The 27,508-nt window shown below is 42.8% G+C and overlaps 1 protein-coding gene across 1 annotated transcript in view; it reads left to right on the top strand.

Annotated features, from left to right (window-relative positions):
* The window catches only part of LOC143784502 (sodium channel protein type 2 subunit alpha-like), a 227,062-nt gene that overhangs the window by 45,899 nt on the left and 153,655 nt on the right, over window positions 1–27,508 (top strand). The window contains exons 2-3 of the mRNA XM_077272803.1: window positions 22,589–22,898; window positions 25,947–26,065. Coding sequence (XP_077128918.1) covers window positions 22,641–22,898; window positions 25,947–26,065 — 377 coding nt within the window. The 5' untranslated portion in view covers window positions 22,589–22,640. The remainder of the gene's footprint in view (window positions 1–22,588; window positions 22,899–25,946; window positions 26,066–27,508) is intronic.

The following is a 27,508-nucleotide window of genomic DNA, read 5'->3' as shown; positions in this document are numbered from 1 at the left end:
ATGCGGATGCATCCTATGATGCCAACTCTGCAGGCGGAAATAGCTGTGATGGCCCTAGAGGGGGATTCATGGGCCTCTGTTATGCTCAGACCCCCCAGGCGAGAGATACCCTGGACAAAGTATTACGTATACTTGAGGAGACGCATGGGGACCCCACTGATGTGGGGGAGCTGGCAATGCAACTGTTTCGCCGGGTACAAAGAGAGGGGGAGACCGTGACGCAATATATGAATGCCCTGCGGGAGCTTCATACTGCAATCATACAGAAGGATGGCGTAGGTGTGGGGTCAATTGACGTTGTGCTGCGAGACCAACTGGTGACAGGCTTGCGAGATGTGTTGATGAAACAGGCCCTGTGAGAGCGCATGAGAGTAAAGCCAGATATGACCTTCTCTGAGGTCGGGAGTAAGGCACGCAAGTGTGAGCAAAAGCAAGGGGTGGTAGTGCCAGTGGGGAAGGTATGGAGTGGGGAGGTAACTGCCCCTCAATGGGTAGAAGACTTGAAGCAGGAGGTTAAGCGGGTACGTGAGGAAGTGGCTGAATATAAGAAGACCCCTGCTTCAGAGTACAGCCCTCTGGTGCGAGAAAAAGAGACCGCCCCCAAAGTGAGACTAGTGCCGCTCGGCGAAGAAGACTGCCTACATGCTACAATTGCGGAGCACCAGTCAGAACGAAGAGGAGACGACATGGACCCAGGATTCCCGGTTGAAGATAAGAAGAATCTGGGAAAAGATTGAGAGTCTAGGGAAAGCCCTTACTGCCGTTTTGGGGACCAGCAGCATACCCCGAGGTAACGTGCAAAAGCCGCCAGAAAGAGATAGCAGAGAGGTGCGTAGCATGAAGAAGGCTTCAGTGGTGGCCCCAGAGTATAACTCCATATCCTGGGGTGAAGAACAACCACAGATGAGAGATGTCTCCCGCTGAGGTCGATGATCCAGACTAAAGTGCCCTCCAGACAGACTCAGACGTGAGTGCTGGTCATGCAGAAGGGTGGGACACATGTCCAGAAATTGCCCTACCCGAGAAAAGTGGTGGCAGAGATCCGCTCACCCCTCTCAGGGTCCTGCTAACTGGAGGGAACGTCGCCCCTGGAGGGAGTGGTACGGCAGAAAGAGAAGAGCCCCACCTAGAGCAAAACAGTACAACAGTGTCGGATGCCAAGAAGAAGGGGAGAAAGTGCCAAGTGTTCCTGCGATGCTCATCTTCAAGGTCCTAGTCGATGAGAAGGAGGAACCACTGATGTCATCCCCTGAGGTGAAGAGTGTGCTGGCGGTCAGCTCACAAGATCCTGATCAGACAGTGGAAATGGAAGTGATGCCCGCAGAGCCCGGCGCAGATGATGAAGAGTCCGGCCTGCATGGTCTTAATCCATCTGATTCTAGTTTTGACAAGAATGCTCCAGTCAAAGAAAGGGGGACTATAGAGAAGAATTACTTGTAATAAGCCCCGAGACTAAGGAACCCGGGCAAGAAGTCCCTAAAGTTTCCAATAACGACAAGGCAAAGGACGAATCGTCTATGCAAGCATCTGCTAACGGCAAAACCAAAAAGAAGAAGAAAAAGAAGAAGAGGACAGTGTATGTCGTTGGAAAATGTAATGTGACAACACAAGATTCGTCTGAGGAATTGTCTTCTATGGCTGCCGACGAAGTAGAGGAAGAATATCTCAATCTGACTGATGAACATCTTCTAGACCATTTAGTTTGGCAGTATGTGAAAGAAGAAAGGCAGAAAGAGACGCGAGAATTGCAGGTATCTGACTCCCCTCAAAAGAACAAAGAGAAGCACGAAGAGTTCTCGCCCATGGAATGGCGAACTTCAAGAGAGGGGGAATGTAAGGGGGTGAAGAGGAAGACGAGCCCAAAGGAGGTTGCTTTCCCTGCTCCTTACCTGGAACCACTTAGTCGGACAGCTGGGTTGTTGGGAGGAGGACTGTCTGCCCTGGACAGAGGAGACCATGTGACTGCTGGGGGTGGAGAGGAAGAGAGAGGAGTGTGGTCAGAAAAGAGCGGGAGAGCAGAGCGTGCAGGACAGCGCGCCAGAGAGAAAGCAGGCTGCAGCGCCGCGCTCCCCAAGAGAGAATGCTCCCCGTGAGGGCACTGAGGCTGAGATACCCACCATAGAGAAGGCTGTATGTGAGGGTGTGGACTCGGAAGCCTCTGTAATCAGAGAAGACTTTTCCCCGACAGTGCAGAGACAGTGACCCGAGCTGCGGTGACCGCAGTGACAAACCAAGACCCCTGAGTGTGATAAGTAAACTGCTCAGTGTGTGTAGCATTGCTACTGCAGAGAGACTGCCAGCCCAACATACAGAGACTCATGCAGCAGTGTGACTGTGCTACTTCCTGCTTCCAGTTTCACTCTGAGAAAAAGACTGCAAAGATTTAACCCCGGAGTCTCCAGTTCCCAGGAGACAGAGGAGAGACTTCAGGATGCTGCTGGTGACTGAACCCAAGTTGGAATAACAACCCTCCAGTCAGGACCTCGCTCGACTGATAAGTTACAAGAACACTCGTTAACCATTTTGATTCTGCTTAACTGTTTCATAGCTTTAGTTAGCTTGCTGTGTATTGTTATACTGTTTGCTTTATCTCTACTAACCCCCTGTTTTCTCCCTGCGAGGAGAATCTTACTCCTGTTAATAAATCCCCCTCAACAGTTGGTCTGTCTGTTCCGTGGTGGCATACTCAACCCTGCACTCTATTACATAGGCAGTAGCGATTATGAAATCTGGTGACAGATTCAATTTAATTTTAGTTAATTTTACTTTTAGATCTCTCACGCAGAGCTCCAAATTATAATTTTGTTTCTTTTAACATAACCATCTTATTAAAGGGGATCTCTGAAAAAAAAAAGAATAAATAATATGGCATTATAAATAATACCCTAAATGCTTATGTCTGGGTGGAGGGCAACTACTAAATAAAAATGTACATGTAATTCCTTTTTTTCCCCTCCTTTAAATAATAAAATTCTACCTGGTTCATCAAACTTAAAGCATTTATTCACCTTTTACCCCCTCTAAATCTGGTCCTTGTATGATCTGAAAAAACGAATATACTCATATACCAATCCTTCATCTCTCCTCGTTACACAGCTTGAGTTCCACAATGGTCTTTTTTTGCTTCCTCTTCTGGAAGAGGAGGGATTGTGACTGCTGCAGCCAATCACTGTCCACAAAGGCTCGTACAGATGACCGTATTTTCGGTTTCGAGTGCAATCGGACCAAAGATCGAATCGCACTTAGACCGATGTTAGTCTATGGGGTCGTGCACATGTCCAATTTTTTCCTGTGTCCCAGGAAAAATTTGGAGCATGGACAATTTGTATCAGTAAATCGGATCTCACACAGCTATGCAAGTTAAAAAAAATTGGAATGACATCTGAGTGCAGTCTGATTTTCACGGACTGACAGAAGGGAGGAGATGGAGAATTTTTTTCCATCTTCTCCACATTCAAGAAAATCAGATCAAACTCTGATCAGAATATGATTAGAATAATCACCCCCATTCTCTTGGATGACAGAAGATACAGCGATGTGACTGCAGCCCGAGGGTGATACGTTGGTGACTCCTGCATCCACTGATCACTTGTCTCTTTTGTTAGGCTGGGTTCACATTGCGTTAATGGGTGATCGCTAACGGACAGCGTTGCACGGCGAAAATGTCGCAATTAACGCCGTGCAACGGGTCCGTTAGCGCACCCATTGACAGCAATGTTAATTTCGCCAGCAGCGCATCACTAGCGCGTGCCTTTTTCGGCTCGCGCTAGCGAAGTGCCGTTCTTCTGTGACGCGCCGCGGACGCTGCTTGCAGCGTCCGCGGCGCGCCCGAGGTCCGTTCCCCGCTCTCGCAGATCGGGGATCTGCGAGAGCGGGGACGTTAACGCGACCCCCAAACGCGATCCATAAAAATACATTGCGTTAGCGCAATCCGCTAGCGCTAGCGCTAAACGGATTGCCCTAACGCAATGTGAACCTAGCCTTAGGCCATATTGGGCACAACGTAGGCAATGATTTCTCTTGCAAGAGAATGCCCAAGGGCTACCTTCCCTGATGCCCTAACTACAAGATAAGGTTTCTAGTTATACCTAACACAGCACCCTGCTAAAGAGTGTTGGCACGCATCCAGTAAGAAGTCAACCACTTACTAATAGGTAATTCTTAGCTTCACCAGAAAGGAAAAGCTATTACATGCTGGCCCAAAAGCAATAACACTATTTCTAGCAGTAAAACCACTTACGTACGATCAGTTTTTGGCACAAAAACCAGCAATAACTTATAAAGTCGTCCCAAAACCCCTTACATTTTAATGATTTCCTCCTTTTTGGGCATGTTCCTAAACTAAACATTCTGCATTAAGTAATTGGTTTACGTATCAAGGCAAAGATCCAAAATAAAAAGCTAAAAATAAAAAGTCTTCAATCGTGGCTCCTCGAGGACTCCTGAGTCCTGACATAAAACAAACAGTGATACGGCAGTAGGACTTGAAAGAAGCAATTAAAGCACAAAATCTATCCAAGGTCTGAATTAAGCTGGTTCTTCAACAGTGATGTGAACTGCTGATATCAAGTTCTAGGACGCATCCAGTTATTGGTGCTTACATTTTTTAGAACAGTTGTTCCATTTGGAAAATCCTTTCTCTTTCATCTGGACCCATCAGGGCCATCAGCATATACCTCTCATGTCACCTCGAGGTACCCACAGATACTGTAGATTTTAGTTGCTGAAAATTAATTATTTCAACCATAACAAGTGAAAATTAACAAAGAATTATCGTTTTACCCGACCGACTGCAGACCGTCATGATCAGAAATTAAATTGTCCATGTTTGATTTTTTTTTCAGCTACTTTTTTGTACAGGAGACATTTTTTGTTAAAAGAAAGATTCCCAGAAAGAGCAATCATTTGTCAACCCAGGTACGACCAGGTTGACTAACAATTCTCCTTCTGGAGAGTGCCAAGTTGGTGAAAGGAGACTTATAGGCCATGCAATGCTCTTTTGGGAATTTAAATATGCAAATATCCTCTACAGAGAGGAAGAGGACATGAATTGCATAGCCTATAAGTTTCCTTACACCAGGTTGCCACAAGGAGAGACCGTATTCCTTAGACCCCCCAGTAAGGGCTACTCATGCAGCCAAATCAGATGTCTTCTTTGCACTGATGAGGAGCAAAAACCCCAAAACACGTGTTTGCAAATAGAGTACCTGGTTTGGCTTCTTATTCTAAAGGTACCTTCACACTAAGCGACTTTACAACGATAACGATAGCGATCCGTGACGTTGCAGCGTCCTGGATAGCGATATCGTTGTGTTTGACACGCAGCAGCTATCTGGATCCTGCTGTGATATCGCTGGTCAGAGCTAGAAGTCCAGAACTTTATTTGGTCATCAGATCGGCGTGTATCGTCGTGTTTGACAGCAAAAGCAACGATGCCAGCGATGTTTTACAATGGTAACCAGGGTAAATATCGGGTTACTAAGCGCAGGGCCGCGCTTAGTAACCCGATATTTACCCTGGTTACCATTGTAAAAGTAAAAAAAAACCCAGTACATACTCACCCTCTGATGTCTGTCATGTCCCCCGGCGTCCGCGCTGTTGCTCAGAGCTTCCTGCACTGAGTGTGTCAGTGCCGGCCGGAAAGCAAAGCACAGCGGTGACGTCACCGCTCTGCTGTTAGGGCCGGCGCTCACACAGTGCAGGGAAGTGGACGTCGGGGGACGCGAATGTAAGTATGTAGTGTTTGTTTTTTTATATTTAACACTGGTAACCAGGGTAAACATCGGGTTACTAAGTGCGGCGCTTAGTAACCCGATGTTTACCCTGGTTACCCGGGGACTTCGGCATCGTTGGTCGCTGGAGAGCGGTCTGTGTGACAGCTCTCCAGCGACCAAACAGCGACGCTGCAGCGATCGGCATCGTTGTCGATATCGCTGCAGCGTCGCTTAGTGTGAAGGTACCTTTAGTCCTACTGTAAGGCTTGTTAATGGGTCGATATTGATTTTTAGGATTGCTACATCCTACTGATGGTGCTAGATTTCCTGTCCTCTTCCTCTCTGAAGAGGCTATTTGCATATGACCAGGCTGAACAACTGTAATAACGATAACAAATTAAAATGTGGATGGATGTGAAGGATTATTCATCAGTTTGTTCAACCATCAAGTTACTTTTATGTACTACGCATGGCCATCTTTATTGTTATTATCTATTATTTTCGTGGTTAAAAAAAAAAATCGGAAATTTGTACGAGAAAATTTTCCATGTTGTGTTGCCATATTCTGAGAGCCGTAACATTTTCATTTTCGGTCGATAGAGCCGTGTAAGTGCTTATTTTTTACAGAGTGAGTTGATGGTTTTATTGGAATAAGTTTGGGATAAATATGACATTTTGATTGTTTTTTACTGCATTTTTTTGAGATGGTGCTGCAACTTAAAAAATGCATTTATTTTCTTTTTTCTTTACAGAGTTTACCCATTGCGTAATTTAGTTTATATTTATGATTTGCTGCTCTCTGATCAATTATAAGGTGTATGATAACTACTGCTCATGTGACCTGGCAGGTAGACGCAATGTGTTCACCTCCCACTGTGAAAGTGAGAGGAGCTATAACACCCCTCAGCACAAAACCTTTGCACCATGAGTGGTCTCCATGGCCAACATCTGTACATGCAATCCTTACAACACCAAGCCTAACGCCAAGCAAATAAATTGAGGTAAAAAAGGATTCAGCTTACCCAAATAAATGTGTTTATCAACATTTACTACCATTTACCAACAGTGCTGGAAGTTTTCCTCTTTCATGCCCTCTGATTTTTTTATGCCAAGTGTTGGATGGTTTGATGTAAAGCCTCCACCACTGAGAACTTTGACCTCAACCCCTTCCAACACCTTTGGGATGAACTAGTATGGAGATTGTAAGCCTGGACCCTCTTATCCATGGTTTTAAATCTCAGAAATCTTCTTCTGGATGAACGGGCAAAAATTTCCAATAGATGCAATCCAAAGTCTTGTAGAAATGCTTTCCAGAAGAGTGGTGGAACCTGTTATAGATGCAAAGGGTGAGGTGGATCAACTCCATTAGAACATCCATGGCTTTAGAAAGGGTTGTCATAAAAGTGTCTAATACCTCTGTCCATATTGTGGTATGTAAAATTCAGAAACTAAAGGAATGGAGGTTTTTGTTCCTCCGAGGTACAGCAAAAGAACATTTTTTTGATTCATTTGGCTGTCTGATATTATTTACTCAAATTGCACCTGTCGCATATCAGAGAATGTCAGACGCAGAGTTTGATACCTGTAATATAGATTTGTTCTTAGGAAGCACAGTTATGCGCTGCCGACAGGAACTTTTGTGTAAAGTGCTTGACAAAACAAATTTGTAGAACATTTTGTTCCAGCTGAAGTTCAGAAGAGAATAGCCGGTAAATTGTAATGTTTGATTCATAGCACTGACATAGAAAAAGTTCATGTACTGCAAAAATCTGGATTTACAAACGTGTGTAGAATATTAATGAGATACACGGTTTACTCAACCCACTCACACCAATTATAAGATACCACAGGGGGGACGGCCAGGCACGGCATACACTGGGCTGTTAGTAGATGCCCTCTCTGCAGGATCTGTCAAAAAAATATCTGATTTCTATGAGCAGATAAGTGAGCAAATCTCTCATTTCTTTGTACCTTTTTGGCACAGCCACAGGAGCCACATGGATAAGGTCTTCTTCAGATGTCCTATTTTCATGCATGTGTTCTATCAGTGTTTCTCACAGATAGAACACGCACCCATTATAATCTGTGTAACAGTCGATATATCCATGTTTTTTGTAAACAATATGTCGCAAAAAAATCACGAGGCCATTAGCCCAAGTCACGTATCAAAATAACCTACACAAGTCCAAAGGCCAGTGAAAATCCTGGTGCTGTTCATTTTTGACAGTGCAATGAAGAGGACAAGCGTTACAATTTTTTTTAAATTAATTCGAAAAAAATCACTGATTTTATAAATTGACGCACTGGCCAAATGCTGATGAAAATCTGATCCAAAACTTTGTTGAAAACGAACTTGAACAAAAATTGCCATATGAATGATGCCTCAAACAAATGTACAAGATAATATAAAAAAAATCTAGTTACAGTGCCAATCTTTTCCATTGGTTCTGTTTGGTATTCCCCAATTCACTTTAATGGATCTTGACTACAGTACCAGAACAGTCCATGAGCAAGAAGGGAGCTATTTTTGGAAAAAAAACAGATGTTTTTCCAAATCTCAGATATCTCTTAATGTTGGATAGTGAACAATAAAGCCAAGATTACAAAAAAAGTAGTACGAAGCCGCATTATAGTAGTTCAACATGTCTATGGTCCTTATCTGTGACTCAGTGTGGTTCTGATATAATATTAAGCTGGGGCCTAATGAGAATTCTCTGGGTCTTATAACGAGATAAGATGGGCATTCACCACCTATGGTCAACATAAGTAGTAATAATTAAAAGGATTGGGAATAATTTATTGATTGCTGGGAGTCTGTCCCCTGGACGCCCACTGGTCCTGTTGCCAAAAAATTGCCGAGTGCTAGAGTTGGCTATCTCCGGCAATCCCACTGAGAATGAATAGAGTGAGGTTACGAATTTTCAAAAACTTCACATGTTAATCAGGCCTCAAACCTCCTTCACACATTCTTATGATCTTTTATCTATAATGTTTAGTTTTCCTGAATTTTAATTTTATTTAGCCATGCCCATCTCCGACTGGCCGTGCCTCCTCCAATTGTATCTATGGACTCCAGTGCTCAGTATCACAAAAAAGCTTTGTGGGAGATTTGAAAAACTATTTTAGAGATCTAGATTGTCTCCCCTTTGTCTGTGAACCTTCTGAATGATCCAGGAAAGTTGACAATACACTGGTTTGTGAAAGTATTCACCCCCTTGTTTTTTTACCTATTTTCTTAAATTACAACCTGTGTTTAACTATTTTTTTAACCCGATTTGTGTGATCAAATAGTAAAAAATTGGAATGTGCATATGTATTCACCCGTTTTGCAATGAAGATCCTAAAAATGTCTGGTACAAGCCATTACCTTCATAAGTCACATGCTTAGTGAATAGAAGTCCATCTGTTTAAAATATGTGTCACATGGTCTGTCGGTATGTATACACTTTTTCTGAAAGGCCACAGTGGCTGCAACACCATTAACCCTGCATCAGGAGCAAAAGGCCTGACAGGCACAACTCACACATTTTTGTTTCCCCCTCCTCTCCAAGGCAGCAGGCGATCCCGCCCCTCCCAGTACCTTCCAATCTTTATGTGCTGCTTGAAATACCCCCACTTAGTATTATCGCCATACTTGCACAGAGCAGGTGTGACCTCCGTGGCCTCTCAGGGTCATTGTGTCTGAAGGTTCTCACTTTTGAAGATTCGTACTTTCTGGGGGGTTTTCATCACAATTGTTTGTTTTACTTGTTTTATGAATGAATAGTGCATAGTTTGTGAATATTTCATAGAAGTAAGTAGAGTTTTCTTACAAATAAGAGGGTTTTGGTGGTAGCTGTGAAATTTGGGTATGTTTTGTTTTATTATGGTTATTAAATGTTATTTTGTTTGCATCTAATTTTATGTACTCTCTTTTAGGGTACTGTCACACTCTGCAACTTTCCAACGATCACGACCAGCGATACGACCTGGCCGTGATCGTTGGAAAGTCGTTGTGTGGTCGCTGGAGAGCTGTCACACAGACCGCTCTCCAGCGACCAACGATGCCGAAGGCCCCGGGTAACCAGGGTAAACATCGGGTTACTAAGCGCAGGGCCGCGCTTAGTAACCCGATGTTTACCCTGGTTACCATCGTAAAAGTAAAAAAAAAAAAACAGTACATACTCACATTCCGGTGTCCGTCAGGTCCCTTGCAGTCTGCTTCCCGCTCTGACTGAGTGCCGCCGTAAAGTGAAAGCAGATCACAGCGGTGCACACAGATGAGGCTTGCATAGGGCGCAAGTTGAACAGGTACTTGTGCTGCACAGTGTCTGGCTTACAGAATACTGATGAAGCCCATACTATTAGATCAGGTAGGCTGCCCAGAATTATATAAATGCATCCCACAAGGACAGAAGTTCCAATTCACCCAACCAACAATAAAGGGATGGCTGCATATTACCTTAAAATGGGAAAATGTGCAAAAATGGGGAAAAATTATGTATAATATACATCATTAGGTATTAGTCCTTATAGTGGCCAAAATATGGAACCTCGTAGAAGAAGGACATACGATAAAAGATAACAGAAAAACAAACCTTACCAACAACAGGTCAGAATGGTTAGTTAGATTAGTAGATAGTCTGAGGTAGGTAAGTAGATTATTTGAGATAGGTTAGTAGATGGGTTGATGTTGGTTAGCAGAAGGTCTGCGATATGTTAGTAGATGGTCTCAGGTACAGTAAGTTAGTGGATTTGTTGAGTTCAGTTAGTGGATTGGTTGAGGTAGGTTAGTAGATGATATGAGCTAGGATTGTAGATTGGTTGATGTTGGTTAGTAGATGGTTTGCATTAGGTTAGTAGATGAAATGAGGTAGGATAGTAGTTTGGTTGATGTTGGTTAGTAGATGGTCTGCAATAGGTTAGTAGATGGTCGGAGGTAGGTTAGTGGATTGGTTGAGGTAGGTTATTAGATGGTCTGTGACAGGTTAGTAGATGATATGAGGTAGGATAGTAGATTGGTTGATGTAGCTTAGGAGATGGTCTGTGATGGGTTAGTAGATGGTCTGAGGTAGGTTGGTAGATGGTCTGAGGTAGGTTAGTAAATTGGTCGATGTAGGTTAGCAGATGATCTGAGGTAGGATAGTAGATTGGTTGAGGTAGGCTAGTAAATTAGTTGAAGTTGGTTAGTAGATGTTCTTCAGTAGGTTAGTACATTTTTTGTGGTACGTTAATAAATTTGGTTGAGGAGGTTAGTAGATGCTCTGCAGTAGGTTAGTAGATGTCTTCGGTATATTAGTAGTTTCTCTGCATTAGGTTAGTAGATGGTCTAAGATAGGTTAGTGGATGTTTGGCTGTAGATTATTAGATGGTCTGCGGTAGGTTAGTAGATGGTCTGAGGTAGGTTCCTAGATGCTCTTCAGTAGGTTAGTAGATGGTCTAAGATCAGTTATTAGATAGTCTAAGATGGGTTAGTAGATATTGGGCTGTAGATTAGTAGATGGTCTGTGGTAGTTTAGTAGATGGTCTGAGGTAAGTTAGTAGATGATGGTAAAATAAATAAAGCTTTTATTCTATGCAATGTTCCCCTCTTCACTGCATATTGAAAGGCTACATATAACAGGCTTAGCTGCCATAATTACTTTGTTTTTGGAGTTAATCTCTTGAGACTGTCTCATACAAACAATTAGTTTAGCCAAGTGTCTGGTTGTTTAACTCTTTCAGGTATGGCAGTGACTATGTGCAATAGAGATTTTATAGCTGTAATTAAGAGCAAATTAAATCTTATTGATATCTGTTATATTAGCAATGCACTTAGGGCCTGATTCATTATTGCATTTTTGCCTATATTTGTTTAGTTTGTTATGTTTTTTTTGCCTGTTTTTGATTTGCTCTTTGTTCTTCTTATAATTTGAGCTTTTCTAAAAGTCTATTTTATATGTATTTGCCTGTTTGTGTGTTTAATATGTTTGTCATTGTGGGGTTTGGGGTATCCAGATATTTTCTGCTAATTCATCAAATGCAACGTTTTAAAAAGTAACAAAACTTTTGCCTACACCAACTTCAGTTTAAACACGAGAAATATGTATATTTGTAGATTCTGCACATATTTTCCAACACTTTATTGGAACACGCAACTTTTTACTGTAAAATAGGCACAATTAAAAAGGTAAAAGTAAAAAATGAAGAGCATTTTCTATCATGAACCACTGGTAACACTATGAAGAACTTGTCATAAAAGCGTCAACTAATACAGCAAGACAAAAAAATTAAAGAATAGTGGCAAAAGAAAAAAAGCAGATGATAAATCAGATCCCTATGGGACCAATTTCAATATGACCTCCTGAACTCTCATGCTCTCAGACTTCCACTAATTAAGGAAATGACGGATCAGACAGGTTGGGCTTTAGTTGTAGGGCGTGTCCAAGATAATAAAAATAAATACATAATTGTTTTTATTCGTAAAAAAAAAGTGCCACACCTGTCTACTAGTTGTATTTCATATTCCAGCCCAGTCCAATTCACCTCAAGTAAAGTAAGCTACAACAACAGACTAAGAACATAGAGACCTGTGGCACTGTTTCTGAAAAAAACATATTTTTTAATCCAAGACAATCCCATCTATGGCATACATACAGGATATGCAATAAATACTTGATAGCACTGTCCCATTTAGGCCTCGTAGTTGTGGAGCCTAAAAGCTTCCTCTGCTCTGGAAAGTTCTTTCACAAACTCCCTGAACTCCTCCTTTAATAATTAGGCAGAGCGCTGATGAAACACTCTGTCCGATCACAACGAGAATAGTGCATCGGTGCGGCTGTGCTGAGTCTTATTCACTCACTGTGCTCATCTCAGTGAACAGGAGCCTCCTGCTACAGCCTGAACAATGCTGGAGTCCAGAGAAGCAGTAACCTACTGGAATAGTACAATGAAATATTCACCCCTTTATTGCTACCCAATAGGGATCTTAAAAATATCAACTTCACTGGCCTAGACCACCAATCATTGAAAAATTATCCCCTTTGTTACTTTAGACCACCATGGATCAATACTCATGAGCAAGTAAGTGAGGCTGAGTAGTCAAGAGATCAGGGGTTCGATACCAAGAGAGCTTATCATAAACAAAGGGGTAAGGCAAAAACATAGTCAGGTCATGGTCAGGATTTTAGTAAGGAAGTGGATCAAGATAGAGGCGTTAGGCAAACGGATGGTCAGAAGCAAGGTCAAGGGTCTGGTAATAATAGATCTGAGACTGAGCACAGGAATACAAGGCACACAAACACCATTGAGCAAAAGCTACAACTGGCAGTAATCTGAGGCAGAGAACCAGCTACATATACAGGTAATCACTCCAAACAGAAGACACATGGAGGAAACCGTCATGTCCCGGCCCTGATTTGATGGTTGGACTGTCACTCAACACATTGACAGCTCAGAATGCCCCTGCCCTAGACTGGATGGCTGAGCTGTCACTCAATACGTCCAGACACGCCGACAGGACATATTTTTTTCATTTCTCATCCGTGTGCTCTCCGTATACAGTCCATTTTTTCCTCAGCAGCTATTATTCTTTTACAGAACTATTTACAGTTTCATATGCTTTTTTTTAATCATTTTTTAATCACGCTGAATACAGCTGAGAAAAAATATGCAGCGCTGCACGGCCTCATTGAATTACATTGGTCAGAGTACAATACCTTTTTCATCAAATTGCACACCCCCGATTTATAAGGTGGTAGGAGCGAGCCCTCAAGTTGACTCTTTCCTAACCCTAGAACACTAAAATTTCTGACAATTAACCCTTCACTTCCATAGAACACCAGAGATCCTTACATTAACCACTTCACAGGCCTAAACCACCAGTAATCCTGACATTAATCCTTTCACTGCCTCAGGCCACTAGATCCTAAACTAAATTCTTTCACCTCCCTAGAACACCAGGGATCTTCATGACATTTAAAGGGAACCTGTCACCTCAAATTGGCGGGATATGTAAATGCCTTTTTTCCAGTCTGATGAGCAGTGTTTCGTCTTCATTTCTCCACCCCATCCGTCCCTGTTGTCCACAATATGTTTGAGAATTAGAGTACTTGTCCTCCATAGTTCGCGCGGGCGCAATGCAATCCTTTCTCGCGCAAGCGCAGTATGCTGAAAAGCACTATGTCCTGGAAGTATTTCTCGAACATATTGCGGACAGCAGGGACGGATGGGGTGGAGAAATTAAGACGAAACGCCACCCATCGGACCGGAAAAAAGGCATTTAGATATCCCACCAATTTGAGGTGACAGGTTCCCTATAAATACCCTAGGCAACAAGATATCCTAAGATTGACTTTTCCTTACCTAGAATAAAAGGGATCCTAAAATTAACGCATTCACTGCTGTATAACACCAGGAATCCTGAAAATAACCACTTCACACAAGGTTAGAAATCTGACATTAATCATTTCACTGCAGTAGACCACTAGTGACCTTAAAATTACATCTTTCACTGCCGTAGAGCACCAGAGAGCCTTACATTAACCCCTTCACTGCCGTAGAGTATCAGGGATCCTTACATTAACCTCTTCCCAGGCCACTAAGAATCCAGACTTTAACCACCGCACTGCTATAGATCACTAGTGATCCTAAAATAAATTATTTCACCCTATAACACTAGGGATCCTGGCATTAACTCACAATCCTAGACCACTAGGGATCCTAAGATTGACCCTTTTAGCAGCATTGAACACTAAGGATTCAGGAATTACTCCCTTCACTGGCCTAGAACACTAGGGAATCTGACAATAACTCCTTCACTTCCATAGACACCAGAGATCCACCAGGGATTGTGACATTAACCCTTTCACTGACCTAGAACACCAGGAATTATGACAATAACCTCTTCAGTAGCCCCATAGCACTAGTGAGATTAACCTTTTTTTCTGCTCTAGACCTCCAGAGATTCTTTCTGACATTAACCCCTTCATTGCTATAGAGAACCAGATATAATGGCATTAACCCTTTCAATGCTAATTGTTCTGTCTTCATACACGTTGATACGGTGTGTGATCCGACATACGGCATAAACCACTTCTGTCTCCCAAATAAGCAGACTGTTCTCTGTAGTCTAACTTGTTCATTGGTAACATGAGCGCGGTAAAACTATAAGAATATAAATGATATGGATAAGTATTGAGCCAAATAACAGCACAACTGATACTTTGCAACTAGCAGGCAAAATATACAGGATGATGCAACTTCTATATATAACTACATACAGCAGGTCACTGATAATCACATTTCGTATGTACTGGCTGCTATACAGTTAATCGCATTCTGTACAACACTACATTGCAAGAACAGGGAAAACAATCTTACCGGATAAACTTAACCAGGATGGCAAGTAAGTGAGGTAGTTCCAACACAGCAGATAACACGTGTGTCTAGGGAAATACACAGAGAGAAAATGGAGTTTCCCTATCCTATGATACCTTGGTGCAATCCCACAATGCAACACTCTAATTATTACTAAAAACGCAGGTTATAAATGTAACCACCACTGGGTGGTGCTATAACACAGTAAAAACCAAATCACTAATAGTAGTGAAACTTTAATGCATGAAACAAGCTACACTGTCCTTATTAAAATGGACAGAACACTATTAGGTCCCTGAGATTTAATTCATGCTGTTCTGCATTGCCATCTAAGACCAGGTTCACAAAACAACAGAACCTTTCATCAGAGGTATGGAAGTTTTTCCAGGCATATACCTTTCAGAGAACGCCACAATGCTGCTCAGGTTTTGGGGCTGTCGCTGAGAAACATTGAGTTTCAGCTCCCTCCATAGATTTTCTATTGGGTTCTGGTGTGGACACTGGCTAGGCCACTCCAGGATCTTGAAATGCTTCTTACGGAGCCACTCTTTAGTTGCCCCAGCTGTGTGTTTCAGGTCATTGTCATGCTGGAAGACCCATCAGTGACCCATTTTCAATGAGGGAAGGAGGTTTTGGGCCAAAATCTCACAATACATGACCCCATCCATCCTCCCTTCAATACGGTGCAGTCGTCTTTGCAGAAAAGCACCCCCAAAGTCTCTCAGAGTTGAAGCATACCTATGATAAAAATTACAGACCTTATTTAGAGAACAATTTAATAAACTAATGTATTTCTATTTTAAACGTTTTTTTAAGAAAACCCACAAACGTGGCATTTTTCCTATGAGACACTTATGTATATTATCATTCCAGGGGGATTTTTTTGATATTCAGTCTTTCAAAAGGCTAAAGATTCTGTTTCGCTATAATATGAAAGCCGCTGCTCAATATATTACAGTGATGGCCCCTGTCTGCTGTCTGCTCTTAATATTGTACATCATCTGGTTCTCTGCAGAAAGGCTGAGGAGCTACAATTGTAAGGAAAAAATGTATTTAAATGGGAATTGTCAACCACAAATCTCACTCTGTTCCATCTGTTAGGAGCCTCAATTACAAGTTACATCATCACCATTTTACGGGAAGTATAACAGCGGTTGATGCAACACTATTTTTCCATTTAAATAGAATCTGAAACCCCCTCCATCATAGGTAATGGTGGGCCCTCATCTGTCACTCGTATTCGTTAGGGGTTGTCCAGGTTTAGCACTAAGGTCTGCAATCATGGTGCGTGCTGTCAGGATTCTCCAGTGCTACATTCTAGACATGCACCGTGATTTGGAATATCACGTGACCGCCTGCTCCTATTACCGGCACCGGAGAATCCTGACAGCGTGCACCGTGGATACTGTAAGGATTTACAAGTCTGTAGTCACATAGACTGACCTCAGACTGTTGTACTAAACCTTGACAACCCTTTTAAACATATTTTAGCTACATTTACAAGTTGCATATATGGTGCATAAAATCTGCAGCATTATACAGTAACAGCTAAGCAGATGACATTTTAACACATTTATTTCACTCTTTACTCATAATTTCTTAAAAGAAGTTGACCTGTAGTGCAGTTATTAAAATCTGCAGAATGTCAAATCCTCGGAGTAAGAAGCAAATTTTGCATGCCCTAAGAATGGATTTTGCTGCAGATGTAGTAGAATAATCTGCACCAAATGTACAACAAGTGAACTTAGCCTTAAGCCTCATTCAGACATCTGTGTTGCACGTACATGTTCTATCCATGTTTTTCATGGTTACAACACATACCAGTTATAGGTAATGGGTCTGTTCTAGTGATGAGTGAGTATACTCGTTTTCTCGTTTTCCTGAGCATGCTCGGATGATCTCCGAGTATTGGTGAGTGCTCGGATATTTAGTTTTCCTCGCCTCAGCTACATGATTTACGGCTGTTGGACAGCCTGAATACACATGGGAATTCCCTAACAAACTGGCATTTCACACATGTATTCAACCTGTCTAGCAGCCATAAATCATGCAGCTGAGGTGACCAAAACTAAATCTCCGAGCACTAACAAATATTCAGAGATCACCCGAGCATGCTTGGGAAAACCCGATAAATGAGTATACTCACTGATCACTAGTCTGTTCACATGTCCATGGGTTTTTTTTATACGGACCATGTGTCCATGCAAAATTCACAGAGACATGTCTGTTTTCTCTCTGGAAGTACGGCTGGCAAGGGCCAGTACAAGTCTATGGGTCGAGGAACACGGACAGCACACGGATGGCAAAATGGTAAAAAATGGACACATGGACCATACACCGATGACACACTGATCCGAAACACTGATGACACCAGTACAATTTTTTGGTGCTCATGAATTTACTGATGTCTGAATGAAGCCTTAAAGGGATTGTCTGGTGAGCACAAGTTATCACTACGTATGAGTGGACCCGTGGAAGTGGAAGTTCATGTTCTGGTACCAGACTCGGACTTTAGTCCACAGTTCGGTTTGGGTACCAGAACTGTACCCGAACTTGAACCAGCACATGAACCTCATTGAAAACAGTGAATACTTGAACTTTGGAGCTGAAAAAAAAATTCTCCCTCTTTGCAGTGGACTTTCCTCAGAACTCTGAAGATTCCAACGGTCTTCCGGGAGAAGTCGGGTTTGACGATTAACTCCAGACACTAACTGTCGAGTGAGAACCCCGAACTTTTACTTTTGGGTTTGCTCCTTTCTAGTTATCACCAATCCACTAGAAAGATGATAACTCATTGATCGGTGGCGGTCCGACTGCTGGGGCCGGCCCTGATTGGCAGAACAGAGCACTCTTATACCCGTTAGAATGGAGCGGCATGTACGACGGTCGCTCCTCTTATTTCCTATAGTGCTGCCAAGTCTTGTGCTCTGCTTTTTCTGCCATCCCAATAGTGAATGGAGCAGCAGAAGGGTAAGTGGTACTGGCACCCGTTCTACCGATTAGTGCCAGTCCTAGCATAGCATAAACCCAAAATGTAAATCCTACCTAGGTTGATCCCCAGCCCTATGGAATATCTCTGATTGTGTGCTGTGCAGTACATCACACCCATTACAAAAACTCAGCCCTGCTACATGAGTAGTACCGGTAGTGAGTTTTTTTCTACAGCTTTGATAGATGCACTTTCCGGATCGAGTCCATTTTCATAAGTGTTGTAAATTGAAATTACGGTAGGTTAATAGTTCTAAGAAATTGCATTAATATATCAATTAGTAAGTATCTTTACTCCCTTGAGTGCAAAATTACTGCCATTGTGTGAGAAAAAACCATATGAAATGCAAAACGCTACAGGATGCATTCATCTCTTCCGCTTCCTTATAAAAACTAATGGGCGACTATGACTTCTGCCGGGTGTAATGAGGCTGCCACATAATCCTGCTGCTGGGAGTGAGATCAGGGTGTGTCCTGCTCTTCTGCAGCCTGAGACGCTAATTAGGATGGTGCCTCTCTTCTGTCTTAAGCAAGTCCACATGATAAACATCTACGTCTCGCCCAGCCCAGCTCCTGTCTGCAGCTCGCGCTGCTTGAATTATCGTGGAGGAATTAGAATTATTAATTTCAAGCGACTGAACATTCAGTTTAGGAAAATCACAAGAAATGTGCAAGTCCCTGACGCCCAAGCAATAGACAAACATGGCATCTAGGCGCTGACTCATGACATTTCATTATTCTTTGTAAAAAAAAACCCAATGATGATTTGTAATTAGTATTGGTGTAGGGCGAGGTTTCCAAAAACGAATGCCCATGTCTGTGCAGGCCAAATACAAGAACCCTAAAGCTGCGCCCGCACCTATTTACCATTTGTGACATACGTGAAACATACAGGGTCCGATTCATCTTCTCTTTTTAATTCTATTAAGTCAATTTCCTGATTTTTTTTTGGCTTGTGGTATTACTTGATTTTTGCACCGTACTTTTCTTGATGCACAGGTTTCATGAATTTTTGTGTACAGTCAAAAATTCTCTTAATTTTTGTCTATTACCAGTTTTTGTGCTTTTATTAAAACAAGAAACTGCATGTTCTGCTAAAATGTCACCAAATTTGGGCAAAAATTGGAATGTACAGTGGGGAAAAAAGTATTTAGTCAGCCACCAATTATGCAAGTTCTCCTACTTAAAAAGATGAGAGAGGCCTGTAATTGACATCATAGGTAGACCACAACTATGAGAGTCAAAATGAGAAAACAAATCCAGAAAATCACCTTGTCTGATTTGGCAAGATTTACTTTGCAAATTATTGTGGAAAATAAGTATTTGGTCATTAACAAAAGTTCATCTCAATATTTTGTTATATATCCTTTGTTGACTTTGGCAAAGGTCAAACGTTTTCTGTAAGCCTTCACAAAGTTGGCACACACTGTTGGTGGTATGTTGGCCCATTCCTCCATGCAGATCTCCTCTACAGCAGTGATGTTTTGGGCCTGTCGCTGGGCAACACAGACTTTCAACTCCCTCCAAAGGTTTTCTATGGGGTTGCGATATGGAGACTGGCTAGGCCTCTTCAGGACCTTCATATGCTTCTTACGAAGCCACTCCTGAGATCTTGCGTGAAGCCCCAGATTGAGGGAGATTATCAGTGGTCTTGTATGTCTTCCATTTTCTTATTATTGCTCCCACAGTTGATTTCATCACACAAAGCTGCTTGCCTATTGCAGATTCAGTCTTCCCAGCCTGGTGCAGGGCTACAATTTTGTTTCTGGTGTCCTTCGACAGTTCTTTGGTCTTCACCATAGTGGAGTTTGGAATGTGATTGAGGTTGTGGACAGGTGTCTTTTATACTGATAACAAGTTCCAACAGGTGTCATTACTACAGGTAATGAGTGGAGGACAAAGGAGCCTCTTAAAGAAGAAATTACAGATCTGTGAGAACCAGAAATCTTGCATGTTTTTACGTGACCATAATTTGCAAAATAAATCTGACAAATCAGACAAGGTGATTTTCTGGATTTTTTTCTCATTTTGACTCTCATAGTTGTGGTCTACCTATGATGTCATTTACAGGCCTCTCTCATATTTTTAAAGGGAATCTGTCACCTTATTTTTCTTATATAAGCTGTGGCCACCACCATTAGGGGCGTATCTACAGCATTCTATATTGCTGTAGATAATCCCTCGATGTAACCTGAAAGATAAGAAAAACAAGTTAGATTATACTCATCCAGGGGTGGTGCAGTGCGGTCCAGGTCCAATGGGCGTTGCAGGTCCGGGTCCAGTGCCTTCCATCTTCATGTGATGACTAGTGTTGAGCGATACTGTCCGATACTTGAAAGTATCGGTATCGGATAGTATCGGCGATACCCGAAAAGTATCGGATATCGCCGATACCGATACCCGATACCAATACAAGTCAATGGGACACCAAGTATCGGAAGGTATCCTGATGGTTCCCAGGGTCTGAAGGAGAGGAAACGCTCCTTCAGGCCCTGGGATCCATATTAATGTGTAAAATAAAGAATTAAAATAAAAAATATGGATATACTCACCCCTCCGGCGGCCCCTGCACCTCACCGCTGTTAACCGGCAGCCTTCTTTGCTTAAAATGAGCGCGTTTAGGGCCTTCCATGACGTCACGGCTTCTGATTGGTCGCGTGCCGCTCATGTGACCACCAGGCGACCAATCACAAGCCGTGACGTCATTCTCAGGTCCTAAATTCCTAGAATTAGGAATTTAGGACCTGAGAATGACGTCACGGCTTGTGATTGGTCGCGTGGCGGTCACATGAGCGGCACGCGACCAATCAGAAGCCGTGATGACGTCATGGAAGGTGCTGAACGTGCTCATTTTAAGCAAAGCAGGCTGCCGGTTACTACCAGGGCGCGTCAGAGGGTGAGTATATCCCTATTTTTTATTTTAATTCTTTATTTTTTACATGGATATGGATCCCAAGGCCTGAAGGAGAGTTTCCTCTCCTTCAGACCCTGGGAACCATACACTGGGAACTTCCGATTCCGATTCCCGATACCACAAAAGTATCGGATCTCGGTAACGGAATTCCGATACCGCAAGTATCGGCCGATACCCGATACTTGCGGTATCGGAATGCTCAACACTAGTGATGACGTCCTCTTCCTTGCTTCTGTCGTGGCTCCTGCACAGGCGTAATTCTCTACCCAGTTGAGGGCAGAGCAAAGTACTGCAGTGTGCAGGCTCCGGGAAAGGTCAGAGAGGTCCGGCGCCTGCGCACTGCAGTACTTTACGCTGCCCTCAACAGGGCAAATCAGCACGCCTGCGCCGGAGCCGCAACAGAAGCAAGGAAGAGGATGTCATCGCATGAAGATGGGAGGCGCCGGACCCGGACCTGAGACGCCCATCAGACCCGGACCTCACCGGGACCGCCCCTGGGTGCATATAATCTAACTTGTTTTTCTTATCTTTCAGGTTACATCAGGGGCTTATCTACATCATTACAGAATGCTGTAGATAAGCCCCTAATGGCGGTGGCCGTAGCTTATGCGAAAAATACGGCGACTGATTCCCTTTAAGTGGGAGAACTTGCATAATTGGTGGCTGGCTAAATACCTTTTTCCCCACTGTACATAAAGTAGCTTTGGTACTTTTTGAAAAGTCGTAATTAATTAATCGGATGGAACCTCTGGAAAACAAAGACCATGCACACATTGGCAGACTTGAAGGGGTATTTTTTTAATCAATAGATCTTGAAATAATGATAATTTCCAAAATTGGATGTGTTAACAAAATTTTTTCCTGTGCTGAGATAATCTTATAAATGTGCCCTTGCTGTGTACTGTGTAATGGCTGTGCCTGACCGTGCAGGAACATGGTCTGATCATACCACATCTCCTGGGCAGGGGGAAAAGCAAAAGAGTATAGACAGACAGGACAGCACGGGGATCACAAATAACTATTTTTGTGAGATGAAATATTTCCTTGCCTGTTTTAAGCAATGTTTTACCTAAAAGAAAGAATCATTTGTGATCTCATACTGTAATGTCTGTATACTCTCTTTTGCTTCCTACCCTGCCCAGGAGCTGTGATATGATCAGACCATGCAGAGTAAACTCATCTTAATTCCTCATAGCTAGTGATGAGCGAACGTACTGGGATAAGCTGTTATCTGAGCATGCTTGGGTGCTAACCGAGTGACTTCAGCGTGCTCGAATAATATGTTCAAGTCTGCGCGGCTGCATGTCTCGTTGCTGTTAGACAGCCACAGCACATGCAAGGATTTCTTAACAAACTATGTATGTGTTGTGGCTATTGAACAAACTCAAGACATGAAGCCGCGGGGACTTGAACATATTTTTCTAGCATGCCGAGGAGACTCCGTTATCACCCTAGCATGCTCAGATAACACCTTATCCACAGACATTAGCTCATAACATGTACATTCATGATGCTGTTAATTTAATGATTGGACAGGATTTATGGAAGCAATAAAGTGCAAAAATGCTCCCGTATTGGGGTCTCTTGAAGACTGTGACCCTAGGAAGTTAACGTTAATCTCTTTATTTTTTCTTAGATCGTTGCTATGCATCAAGCTAGATGGTAAATAAGGGGAGCAGGATGAAAAGATGGCACAGCCAAGGCTTGTACCACCGGGACCTGACAGCTTCCGATATTTTACCAGGCAGTCTCTTAAAGCCATTGAGAAACGTATTGCAGGCGAAAACAAGGCAAAAAATGAAAAGCAAGACAGTGAAGAATGGGTTTCAAAACCAAATAATGACTTGGAAGCTGGTAAGAAATTGCCATTTATTTATGGTGACATCCCACCTGGAGTGGTATCAGAACCCCTGGAGGATATGGACCCATACTATGCTAACCAGAAGGTCAGTGTGAGTCCACGGATACGTACACTGAAGTGTTGTAGGTTCTTAGCTCATGAAAAAGCAGGAGAACAGCAGTTGCTGTTGATGGATGGAGGTAATTGTTTTGCCTTTAGAGAAATTGCTTCCTTTATGAGACCAAGCAATCAGGAAACACAACAAGGATGTCTCGGGATAAAGTTCGAATTCCCACTATTTCCATGTCAGAGTAGTAATGTAATTTCAGACTCTTAACAAAAATGTGTGTTTTTATCTTTATTTTTTATACAATGAAAAAAAAATAATAATGTATTGTTTACCAGTATTCCAATCTAAATCTTAAAGGGAATCTGTCACTCCCAAAATCGTGGGTGAGGTAAGCCCACCGGCATCAGGGGCTTATCTACAGCGTTCTGTAATGCTGTAGATAAGCCGCCGATGTATCCTAAAAGATGAGAAAAAGACGTTAGATTATACTCACCCAGGGGCGTTCGCGCTGCTGCTACGGGTCCGGCGCCTCCCATCTTCATCAGATGACGTCCTCTTCTGGTCTTCACGCTGCGGCTCCTGCGCAGGCATACTTTGTCTGCCCTGTTGAGGGCAGAGCAAAGTACTGCAGTGCGCAGGCGCCGGGAAAGGTCAGAGAGGCCCACCCCTGCGCACTGCAGTACTTTGCTCTGCCCTCAACAGGGCAGACAAAGTATGCCTGCGCAGGAGCCACAGCGTGAAGGCCAGAAGAGGACGTCATCTGAAGAAGATGGGAGGCGCCGGACCCGTAGAAGCAGCAGGAACGCCCCTGGGTGAGTATAATCTAACGTCTTTTTCCCATCTTTTAGGATATATCGGCGGCTTATCTACAGCATTACAGAATGCCCCTGATGCCGGTGGGCTTACCTCACCCGCGATTTTGGGGGTGACAAGTTCCCTTTAATACAATATTGTGGAGATTGTCGTCTCGGATGTCTGCACACAAACTAGTTGCAAGTTTTGGAGTATAAAAGTTGGCTCTTCTTAAAAAGTTTGTCTAGGACTTAAAGGGGTTGTCCAGTCCAAATTGATAAGTCTGCATTCACTCTGTCCAAGGGAAGAGTCTGTCCAAGGAACAAATCGCAGCATGCCCGAGTTTGACCAGATATTAGGATGGAACTCCGCCATGCAAGTCAGTGAGTCCATGTAAAATGGCATGACGTGGATTGACACAATGGAGAAACTAATTTCTCCATTTTCTCCTCATCCGAGAGACTCATAAGAGTCTATGCTGAAACTCTGATTGAACTCTGATCAGAGTGTCATTTGCATAATCGGCCTATTCTTTGGATGATAGAATCTATGGCTGCCTCCTCCGGCCCTTTGGGTAGACCAATAATAGCAGATGAGTGTGGGTCTCACGTCTAGCACCCATGATCAGGTTTTTGCAGCTCAGTTGCGGCCGCTCCTGGGTAATACAACTTAGCACCTATGGAAGTGAACGGAAGCAGAGAATGGCCACTACAGAATGTAAAGAGCCATAGTTTATTGGCAGCGTACATTGTGTGAATCTTATTGCAGCCAGAGCTGTAAACAGCTTAATGGTGGAGATGCCAAAGTGTCAGACCCCCACAGATCTGATATCCTAAGTCCTACATAACCCCTTTAAGGAGACTAGCTGAGCATGGAATCTTCTTGTCAATGGTCTGTGGGAAAAAAGGATGCAAATTATCTCTCGCCCAGAATGAAGGAAAACTATTCAGCTTTCTTCTGTTCTGGGAGATAGCTGCTTTAAAAATTGCTTGTCTTAAAGAAGAACCGTCAACATAATGATGCCCTAATGAACAGAACAGCTTTACATTCCCATGAATTGAACCTACAATTTGGCTTCTTATGGAGGTCAAGATCGTAGTACAACACGCCTTCTCAGGGGTGCATTGTGTAGCCTGTAAGTCGCCCTGCGCCATATTGGCACTTTCCATAATGAGAAACATTAACCTTAGACCTTATGTCAGATTTCTCACCCAGGTATATGCGATCTTCTTCTTTGCACTGATGAAGGGCAAACACACTGAAACATGTGTTAGCTAATGGTGTATGCTTTGGCTTCTTTTTCTAAGTCATATGGCAGGTTGTTAAATGGTTGATATTGACGCTTAGGATTGCTACTGCCAATATGTGGCTCTACAGTTCCTGTCCTCTTCCTTTCTAAAGAGGCTATTTGCATATTTAAATTCCCAGAGGAGCACTGCTTGGCTAATAATTCTCAATATGCCAACTTGGTGCTCTCTACAAGGAGAGACTTTACTTCTTAGAACACCAACATGGTGACACATCTTTACTATTATTCAGAGGTTACAAAGAGTCTCTTTAACGTCCTACAGTAATATTAATCAAGAATAGTCAAGTTATAGATATCTAAATAATGATGGATAGTGGAGATGAGTAGATCGATTCATGGGGCACCAGTCCAGCTTCTAGGTCAGTGGTACTTGGCAGCCAGGATAATAGAAAAAATTGGAGTCCAGCTCAACAGGACTGGATTTTCCTTTTCTTTTTCAAAAGAAAATATAGTGCATAGTAAAGAAAAATTTACATGGTCGACATGACCCAGTCGCCGTGTTTCGACTGCACTAAACAGTCTTACTCATGAGGCCAGGGTGAGGCCGGTGTCTGAGCCCCAGGTGGATGAACATAGAGCAACTGGGTGAGCTGGAATCAAGTGTTTGTATTTGGCATCTACACGGAAGGTCCACAAATCTCTTACCTTACAGAATATCTAGGGCAGCATTTGATGTGACAAGGCTGGTGCAATAATATCTGGGCTGGAATTCCATAAATTTATCGCTCATATCTAATGGAAAGTGATAACGATGGACTTTTTGACCTAGTGATTAGTGAAGTTTCTTGTAGCATTATTGGAGAAGATGAAGAAACATGAACCAAAAATTAAAATGTGATCCATGCTTTTTATAAAGTTTTATGATGCCCTACTTCGTATGCCTAAAACCAAAAATTAAAATGTGATCCATGCTTTTTATAAAGTTTTATGATGCCCTACTTCGTATGCCTAAAAATTGCAAAATGTCCATTTTTCTGTTTTAGACTTTTATAGTATTGAATAAAGGGAAGGCAATCTCCCGCTTCAGTGCCACGTCTGCCTTGTACATTCTGTCACCTTTCGACCCTATCCGTAAAGCAGCTATAAAGATTTTGGTGCACTCATATCCTTTTTTCATATAACCAGTTATTTATTTGCATGTAAGGGAATCGATCTTCAGGATTTACCCCTAGAAGTTATCGGGAACACTTTCTCAGCCTCCTAATACCCTCTTTAATGATGCTTGCATTTGCCTTAGACCCTTAATACGAGCATCCTGTGATAAATAGAAGTGGGTCAGGGGAAAACTTTAATAAACGGCCCTTGTATATGTTTAAAACTTAAGTTGAATTGTCCCTGCTGTCACTGCTCATGGTCACAGGACTAGTCCAGGACTGATGTCAGTCCACACTACTGGGGAAGCATACAGCATGGCAACTGACATGTTAGCGTGTGCGGGGAGAGCAGGGAGGTGGAGAAGAGGCACAGATTTTTACCCTCCTTCTTGCTCTGTGGCTATGCTTCTGTTAAGTTGCATTGATTGATAGCGGTCCCGAACTAGTCCTGTAACTACACAAAGAGAGACAGGGACAACTAAACTTCGTTTTTAAACACATACATTAAGTGTGTCATTCTAATATAAACATAATTAAAGAGCGTATTAAGAGTCTGAAAAAGCGCTCCTAATACCTGCTAGCGGTAAATCATGATGACAGGTTCCCTTTAAGATATAAATGCCTGTATTACCTTCATATGTGACATGTGTTATTCTATTCTGATGGGTTTTTTTTACAAACAAGCAAAGCAAACCTTTAATCGACCAAGGTTTGTAATCAGTTGGGCTTCTGGACTCTGAAAAGCCCCAAGTACCATAGGGCACAAGATGTAGCTGAAAATGATGATAGATGTCCTAGGGTTGAGCGAAACGGGTCGTTCATTTTCAAAAGTCGCCGACTTTTGGCAAAGTCGGCGTCTCATGAAACCCGACCCGATCCCTGTGGGGGTCGGCCATGCGGTACGCGATCTTGGCGCCAAAGTCGCGTTTCGTATGACGCGATTAGCGCCATTTTTTCCATTTTTTCAGCCAATGAATGAGTGTGGGCAGAGTGATGACATAGGTGTTAGGGGAGTGAACACCTATCGTCATGTTATCGCTTGTGCGCAGGAGCGATTTGGAATGTGCAAATCAAAATTTTCTGTTCTGGGACGGAGGAGGGAGAGAGAGAGAGAGAGAGAGAAAAAAAAAAAAATATTAATATCTTCACTGGGTTTCGTGTTTCGGCTGAAACCCGACTTGTCACTGTGGTCGGCCGATTTCACTCGACTCGACTTTTAAGACAGTCGGGTTTCACAAAACCCGACTCGACCCTAAAAAACTAAAGGTCGCTCAACCCTAGATGTCACCAGTATAACTAGGGAATTGGCTAGTTGAGTTATGCAGAAATAGATAGATAGATAGATAGATAGATAGATAGATAGATAGATAGATAGATAGATAGATAGATAGTGTGATGCAGTGACCCCTGTTACAGGTAGGGGGCGCTGCATGGTCTTCCCAGAATACGCA

This window comes from Ranitomeya variabilis, chromosome 7 (genome assembly GCF_051348905.1).
Source record: "Ranitomeya variabilis isolate aRanVar5 chromosome 7, aRanVar5.hap1, whole genome shotgun sequence".
NCBI lineage: Eukaryota > Metazoa > Chordata > Amphibia > Anura > Dendrobatidae > Ranitomeya > Ranitomeya variabilis.
The sequence above is the reverse complement of the archived record's forward strand: the minus strand, read 5'-3'. Positions and strand labels throughout refer to the sequence as shown.